General features: G+C 33.8%; 1 protein-coding gene across 1 annotated transcript; it reads left to right on the plus strand.

The window, feature by feature from the left end:
• Nucleotides 1–7419: 7419 nt before the first annotated feature.
• On the plus strand, nucleotides 7420–8581 carry LOC112087720 (ATP-dependent DNA helicase PIF1-like). Its single transcript, XM_024157593.1, has 2 exons — nucleotides 7420–7900; nucleotides 7980–8581. The coding sequence occupies exons 1-2, from the start codon at nucleotides 7420–7422 to the stop codon at nucleotides 8579–8581; spliced, it is 1083 nt and encodes a 360-aa protein (XP_024013361.1).
• The last annotated feature ends 548 nt before the right edge of the window (nucleotides 8582–9129 follow it).

Here is a 9129-nt window from a genome sequence, read left to right on the forward strand (position 1 = left end):
TGGTCCAATGCATAGTTGTTCCGTAATAACACTTGCAATCTAGCATCTCTGTTGGGCATATAATAATCACATAATGTAGTAAAAATTGATAATTACAGTGACTGCAATTGAGAAACATATTTTAAAAACTTACGATTCGTTATGGAGCTCCACGTAAACATCACCCCACTTTCTTTGGCTTTTGGAGGATTTGTGACTAAATGTTCCAATCACTGCGACATGTCCAATTATATCTAATAAAAAGATTAGTTAGTCATTGAGAAAGTTTATAGATATAAAATAACATATATTTTTTGTTATTATTTATTAATTTATCTAAAGTCATACCAACGAAAAACAATGGGTCTCGGAGATTGTTGTGTATGTTACCAAATTCAACAATACTTAGGTAATTGTTGTTATCATAGAAAGGGATCTTTGAAAAATAAGTTTGAGAATTCCATATTATTTTATAATTGTGCAACGTCGGCCTCAAGTCTCCGATGACAGGGACTACACCAAAACGATACAAAATAATTGAATCTCCCTGCTTCACTTCTGATGTAAAACTGTCTATAAACCCTTTTGATATTGATCCATGTATTTTATCACCCTATAAAAACAAAAATATGTATATCAGAGAAGTGTTATGCACGGAACATATAGAGTCACCGGAATACCTTTTTATCAACCAACACCAAATCTAGAGTGTTGTCAGGTTCACCGATGTGCTCGAAAATATGCAGTATTTTCACACAAATATGGCGTAGTTGATTTGATGGAGTTATATCGGAGACATTGGTGTAAGTCATGTTTTTCATTGCTAAAAGACAAGCAACGATCGACATGATGTAGTGCCTATAAAACCTAAAAGTAGTCGTCATATATAACTCAGTAATGCTAATACATCGTTTTTATATATAACGATGCAAATGGCTCACCTTCGATATATTCCTAATACAAATCGGAAAATTGTTATAATTATAATAATATAATATAATAGATCCCTAATACAAATCGGAAAGGGTATCCCTGTGATCCCGATCTGGAAGGAATGTATCAAGAGATGAAATTTCTATCAAAGTAGTATGTTATCCTAAAAATGTAAAATAAGCAATAAGGTATCTCAAAAATGTAAAATATTCGATATATCCTTTTATTTTAAATTGTATAAATAAGAAACAAAAGTTTGGTTTAAATATTGTCTCTGCTATGTTTATTTAAGGTACCTTTGGACGTAATCGTTGTAATTGTTTTGAGGCTCTGGGTTTGCGTTTACCTTAAATGGCTTAATTATTTCCTATCTATCGCCGTACATAAAAAATATGATCAAAATCTGTTTGGAATTTCCGAACTTGATCCTACCAAGCATATATGGAAGACTAAGTTGAAAGTCTCACGGAAATTTAAAAGATTTCCTGAATGTGACCGCACGTTAGACTTTATAATGGGGGATTGGAAGGTATAACACATCAATTTCATGATTATATTTTAGTTTTTTTAATGATAAATGTTTGAATGTTTGATTCCTTACTTTTCAGGGACAGAAGATTTATGTAACTGCACCGATTGAATTTTATGATAAGTATTCGAGGATATGTAACGAGGGAGATTGGGTTCTTCTAATAAATTTTAATCTATTGCCTCTTACTGGTGAATTTAAGCCAAGTACACATCCTTATATGATCCTACTTACCAGTGATACAACATGTGCATGCTCTTATACTTTAGATATCAATGGTTATTTTTTGTTCGTTGTTTTCGAAGATACTATGAATGGGACTATTGATTTTCACTTCTGTGTGGGTGAGTATTTGGTGTATTTTTCATTACTGATTTGTCATTCAATTACTATATTGATTAATTGATATTCATTATTTTTTTTTTTAAAACAGATTTAATCGGTAAGGTTGTCAACGTTGGAAACTCTCTCGATAGAATTGGATCCTTAGGATACTCTAGACAGCCTATAATAAGATTTGATCTCGAAAACGAAAGGTAATCTCTTTTATGTTAATAGAATTTAAAAAACGAATTTTTAAGTTTAACTCAGACTGATATTTGTTTGATGGGAAACTTTAGGAATCGACGTTTATCATGTTTTTTGAAAGGTGATTATGCTGAAACTTTTCTTCGTGAGTTGGGTGGATGTAAACAAGATGTCATTATTTGCATCATTCGTTTTGCGAAGATAATTGTTCGACGAGGTATTTTTATTTTTTGATATGAGATGGTTGTACAGTAGATGCGATAAATATGATTTGATTTTTGTTTGTTCGATAATACAGGGTGTTTCTTGGCAACTACGTCGTATGATTGCACACAAGTTATTCTAAATTCGCCATGCTTCGAGGTCTATCAGTTTCGAGAGTTGATATCCAGTCGTTAGACCCTGATGTTACGAGTTCCGTGCTAATTATTATTTTATATCAATTTTTTATTTTTAGATTTTATGGTTTGTGTTAAACATCGTATGTGATTTGAATAAAATTTAACTTTTGATGCAGTGTATGAAAATAATATTTTTTAACTATTATTTTCATGTATGGATTTCGATGTTCATACTTACCCCCAAAACGCCTGCGTAAGGAATTATAATATAATTGTCTACGAAAAATATGTGATATAATTTATTGAGATGATATGTTAAATAACCATATTTTGGGAGAATATTCAAGTTCTAAGAAATATAACGATAGTCTTTACGGTTTTCGTAAAAATATTAGGATAATATATTTGATGTAATGTAGAGGTATATTTTTAGGATTAACTCTGCATATTTGGAATAATAAATAATTATTTATAGGTCCACGTTATTGTAATGTACAAGTATTTTAATAGTATTTAAACATTATCACAAAAATGTAAATTTTCGATATTGGAGTATTATGGTGCATGAGAGAAGATAGACATATTATCGCGAAAAATAAGTAATGTTAACATTATCATGAGGTTTTCTATTTCGAAATTCTTTTTATTACCAAAATCTTTTTTTATTATGAGAAGCTAAAATGTATATTTTGCATTATCGCGCAATATAATATTATATATATATAGTTTGTTAATGATTGTGTATTTAGATCACACATTTTTTTCGTACTATTCACCAGAAAAAATGAAACGTAAGCTTGGGCGTCCTCGGAAAAAAGGTTCATCTTCGTCGATTGCTCCAAATAAAGGTGTTATTTTAAGTAAATTACATTTTTAAAACATTCACGTGTTATAAATTTGCTTACTATTAACTGGAATTTGTAGGTGGTAATGCTAAGAATGCACGATATGCTCCTACCAGTGTAACCGATATTGACCAACTTGGAGGTTTGTTTCGTTACAATATCGATGAAGTTCCTGATCTAACACTCCAGGGAATTCGTAATGCACAACAGAGAAGAATGCATATCATGCGTGAGAGGAGAAAAAGAGAAGAAGCTATTGGTTTGATCTTCTTTTTAGTAATTACAATGTAGATTAATAATTATATGCCTGTTTTACACTTATTATTATTTCCGTTAAAAAAACAAACAGATTTTTTGGCTACTTCTATCAACACCGAAGAGTTTGCTTGCTTTATTGCTACTGATTCTGAGTCCGATAGGGATAATGATGAAAACTCTATGTCGGAAAGTGAGGATATGGAAAAACCGACGCCTGGTAATAAAAAGAAAGGAAGACCCAAAAAACGTGCTAAATCCTCTGATTTTTGTGATGAGGATGCAACCGAGACCGTTGTTACTAGAACATATTTATTGGAATCAGTTAGTCCTGGTCTGAAAGATGGAGGTTATGGTTTTCATTGGACTAATATATTTCATTTAATACATAATATATAACTATCGTGTAATTAATACTAAGCAATAAATATTATTCTAATCAGGTTATTACGACGATGGTGATCCTATATATATATATGTGGTAATTGTAAGGCTTATATGTGGTATGGAGAGAGGTTGGATAAACGATATCGTCGTGGGAAGCCTATATTCTCCATGTGTTATGGTCAGGGTAAAGTCGTTCTTCCACTTCTTAAAACCCCTCCGAATTCGTTATTAGCATTGATGTATAATGATGGTGATTTGCGTGATCACTTTTGTGAGTTTATCCGGGCGTATAATATGATGTTTTCTTTCACTTCTCTTGGAGGAAAAATAATCAAAGAAATCAACGACGGGAAAGGTCCTTACATTTTCCAGATGAGTGGGGAGAACTACCATTCTATAGGGGATTTGCTACCACCTCCTGGAAAAGAACCAGCCTTTTTACAGCTATAGATATATGATACCGGAAATGAAACATCTAACCGAATAGCTGCTTATGGGTATGATTATTATTCTTTTGGTTTATATTTAATTTAATCATTGAGATCAATTTTAAAACAAATATGTATTATTATTAAATGTTATGTGTAACTAACTGTCATAAGAATTTATTTTAAAAATTTTATAGGATAACGGGACCGACTGATAAATTGCGAGAGAAGGTTGTTGAGAAAATAAAAAATATGCTAGATAAACATAACAAACATGTAAATGCATTACGAAACGTTCGAGAAAGGTTTGATCCTAACGATGATACAAGCCGGTTAAGGATAATTTTAAAGCATGACAAGAAAAATGATGGAAGGACTGAGAATCTACCAGCTACTAATGAGGTTGCTGCATTGATACCTAATGATTTCGATCATGAGATAGATGCCCGTGATATCATCATCGAGTGTAAAAAGACTGGGAATCTCAAAAGGATCAGTGAACTACATCCTGCGTATCTGCCTTTGCAATATCCATTATTGTTTCCCTATGGCGAGGACAGGTTCAGACTTGGTATCGATATTGGTTTTGTAGATACCCAAGGGAGGAAAATGTTGCATATTACTATGAGAGAGTTTTTAGCTTTTCGCATACAAGAGATGGTTGGCGAGTCACCAATCATCTCTTTATCTGGAAGATTGTTCCAGCAGTTCTTTGTGGATCACACACGATGATTGAGACTAATAGACTACGTTTCATATCAATGAATCAGTCTAAACTTCGTTGCGAAAATTATGACAAGATAAAGAAAACTGTTGATGAAGGTGACACTGATCTTTCTGAGAAGGGTAAACGTATTATTATACCTTCTTCTTATACTGGTGGTACAAGGTATATGGTGCAACATTATCTAGATGCGATGACTACTTGCCAGCATTTTGGTTTTCTGGATCTTTTCATAACCTTTACGTGTAATCCCAAATGGCCTGAGATTACCAGGCACCTAAAAAGACATAACTTGAAGCAAGAGGATAGGCCAGATATATGTACACGAGTGTTCAAGATGAAACTAGATGATCTCATGCACAGACTCACCAAAGAAAATGTGTTATGTGTTGTAAAAGCCGGTATGTTTTATTAAACTATGTATCTCATTTCGTTTAGCAAGATAATGTCCATACCATTGCTAGATGATCATGCTAACTAATCTTTTAAAAACTATAATTTATTCGTTGCAGCGATCTACACGATTGAGTTTCAAAAATGGGGACTACCTCATGCACACATCGTTCTTTTTTTAGAGGCTGGTCACAAGCTACCAACTGGTGATGACATTGATAAGATAATATGTGCTGAGATTCCTGACAAGGATATTGATCCAGCACTGTATGAGATAGTAAGAGATGTCATGATGCATGGACCATGTGGTGCTTTGAATAAGGATAGTGTTTGCATGGCTGAAGGAAAATGTACAAAGTATTTTCCAAAACCTTTCAGTCCTATCACTAAAATAGATGATGTTGGATATCCTATATACAGGCGACGTAATGACAAGAAAGTTATCGTTAAAAAGGGTATTGAATGTGATAATAGATTTGTGGTTCCTTATAATAGGAGCCTCACGCTGCTTTATAGGGCTCATATCAACGTCGAATGGTGTGTACAGTCTCGATCAGTAAAGTATCTATTCAAATATATTCATAAAGGTGCTAACTACATCCGTGCAACTATCAAGAATGATGATAAAGAAAACAAGATTAAGAAACATTCAACTGTAGGTATGTTTTAAACACTTTGTTCACATATTTTATATCTTTGAAATTCCAATCTTCCATTATTTAATAATGTCTTTCTATATAGGTATGTAGCACCTTCGGAGTCTACGTGGAGAATTTTCGGTAATCATACTCACCATCGCACAGTTTCTGTAGTTAAACTACCATTTCATTTACCGAACCAGCAAATGGTCATATACAACGAGGATGATCCAGGTGACGAGGTTATTAATCGTGTCTCAGTTGGTACGTCAAAATTCATTGCTTGGATGGAATGCAACGATAAGTATGAACTGGCGAGGATGTTAACTTATGCGCAACTTCCTACGAGATTTGTGTAGAATAACCCAAACAGGGTATGGACGCCACGATCAAGGAGAGTTGCTCTTGGTAGAATCACGTACGTACCCATTGGGGCAGGTGAAGCGTATTATTTAAGGCTTCTGCTTAATTTAGTCAAAGGACCACGTAGTTTTGACGATATAAAAACGGTCAACAAAATTCTACATTCTTCGTTCAAAGACGCTTGCTATGCGTATGGATTATTGAATGATGACAAAGAATATATTGAGGCCATCAATGAGGCCGGATTGTGGCTTTCTGCCAATTATCTCCATCGTCTTTTTGTGATCCTGCTCACTACTCATAGTATATACATTCCTTCTAGAGTTTGGGATGCTACATGGCAAGTATTATCAGATGACATCATATATAATTACAGAAAGGCTGCCAGGGATCAAAGTAAGTCGTATAGTTATTGTTTGCGTTGTTGTTATTATATATCTTTAAGATATTGATAGCTAATTTATCTTTTGTAATTTTTTTGAAATTGTGTAGCTGTTAGTCTATCTCAGGAGCAAGTTAAAGATTTTACTCTGGTCGAAATAGAACTTCTTTTACGTGTAAGTGGGAGATCCTTAAAAGAATTCACACCTATGCCGTTTCCTGAAGATATTACTCTAGAGTCACATGATAATCCTCTTATTCGGGATGAGAGGAATTACAATCGCGAAACTCTTAGACTTAGAAACGTGCAGATGTTAGCCACTGTAACCAGCGAACAGAGAAGTGTTTATGATGAGATCCTAGAAGCAGTAAATAAGAACAAAGGAGGTATGTTCTTCGTTTATGGTTCTGGAGGTACTGGTAAAACTTATTTGTGGAGTCTATTAGGATCTGCTCTACGTTCCCAAGGTGATGTTGTTCTTAAGGTTGTATCGAGCGGGATTGCTGCGTTGTAATTAGAAGGAGGCCAAACTGCGCATTTAAGATTTGCAATCCCTATCGTGGTTAATAAGTTTACCTAGTGTTCAATCAAGAAGGAGTCAAATCTTGCCGACCTGATAAGGATTGCTAAACTTATTATATGGGATGAGGCGTTGATGATGTGTAAAGACTGTTTCGAGACTCTAAATAGAACGATGCGTGATATATTAGAAGTTGATCAGCCTTTTGGTAACAAGGTCATTGTTTTAGGAGGGGATTTCAGGCAAATATTGCCAGTGATTCCAAATGCCGGGAAGACAGAGATACTTATGGCCACTTTGAATTCGTCACCTCTGTGGTACAAATGTAGAGTGTTGAGACTTACACAGAACATGCGACTTATAGCTGGAGATAATAGCCGTGCGATGCTTGAACGAGCTGCCTTTACAAAGTGGATCTTAGACATTGGTGATGGAACGATAAATGACGATGGAAGTGGTGAAACCGTGATTGATATTCCTGATGATCTGTTGATTAAAGACTGTAAAGATCCTATAAAAACGACCGTCAAAGAAATTTATGGGAGTTCGTTTTCGAAAGAGACTGATCCTAAATTTTTCCAAGACCGTGCCATACTGAGTCCAAGAAACAATGATGTAGATACGATAAATGATTACATGCTTTCAAAGTTGTCGGGTATGTTTATTTTGTTTTAGTTCCTCTTAACTTATTTGTTTATATTTATATAATACAACGATTGTTTTGTATATAACAGGTGTTGAAAGGACCTATCTTAATTGTGATAGCATTGATACGGCTGAAGAAGTTGTCAATTACAATGATGCATCTGAAGTACCCTCAGTGAGTGTAGCCAATAAGAATAAAGGTGTTTCCAACAATATGATTTATACCGAGGAGTTTTTAAATAGTATCAAGATGTCTGGTTTCCCTAATCATGTCCTGAAGTTGAGAGAGGGTACTCCTGTAATGCTTCTAAGTAATATCGACCCTAAGAATGGGTTGTGTAATGGCACAAGACTCATCATTACTAAGATGGCTAATTATGTTCTCCAGGCTCAGATAATAACAGGTAGCAAGGTTGGTGAGAAAGTACTGATTCCTAGGATATTCCTCTCTCCTTCGGAGATGAAACTTCCTTTCAGGATGAGATGCAAGCAGTTTCCTATCACATTAGCTTTTGCAATGAATATAAACAAAATCCAAGGACAGATCGAAAAGGTTGGTTTGTATCTTCCAAGGCCGGTATTTACTCATGGGCAACTCTATGTCGCTGTATCGAGGGTTACATCCAGAGAAGGTTTGAAAATATTGATCTTTTTGAATGTCGTCTACAAAGAGGTTTTTGACAAGATATGATAGTTCTTTTTACTGTGTTTTGTTTTGTGATTTGTTGTCTCTATGTATCTCGAAATATGTTAGTTCTTTTTATTATATAAGACCATTACGTTCGGTTTTATATTTTTTAATAGATTTGATGTTTTTCGATTTTTCACTAAGTTGGATCTGATGTATTAAGTTTTATAAAAAGAGAATAAAACATTTCTGTTGGGAAAATAGTTTTATATCATGTATTAAGTTTAGATTATCTGTTATCGTAAATGGGTTTGTAAAGCACATATATTACATTATATTTGAGTTTACACCAAAAGAATGTTACTAATGGATATGGGTATCAACTACTATTTTTATTGAACCCAAATATTGTATATAAATTGAAACTTGTATAGATAGTCGGTTTTATCAATCTGATTCGTTTTTTCATATATATATATATATAATATATATATATATATATTACTCCACCATGTACAATTAAGCAGGTTTCTTAATGTTTTCTTTTATTAATGGTTTGATCTCTGACGTTTAACTGTAGTCGGATATTCCAATGACAAACTCAATTCGAT

This window comes from Eutrema salsugineum, unplaced genomic scaffold (genome assembly GCF_000478725.1).
Source record: "Eutrema salsugineum unplaced genomic scaffold, Eutsalg1_0 scaffold_16, whole genome shotgun sequence".
In the NCBI taxonomy this organism is placed as follows: domain Eukaryota; kingdom Viridiplantae; phylum Streptophyta; class Magnoliopsida; order Brassicales; family Brassicaceae; genus Eutrema; species Eutrema salsugineum.

Excerpts from the sequence above, each read along its gene's own strand:
- LOC112087720 (XM_024157593.1), top strand. The coding sequence starts at position 7,420 with ATGCGTGATATATTAGAAGTTGATCAGCCTTTTGGTAACAAGGTCATT. Across the intron at positions 7,901-7,979 it reads CATGCTTTCAAAGTTGTCGG|GTGTTGAAAGGACCTATCTT; the intron begins GTATGTTTATTT and ends TGTATATAACAG.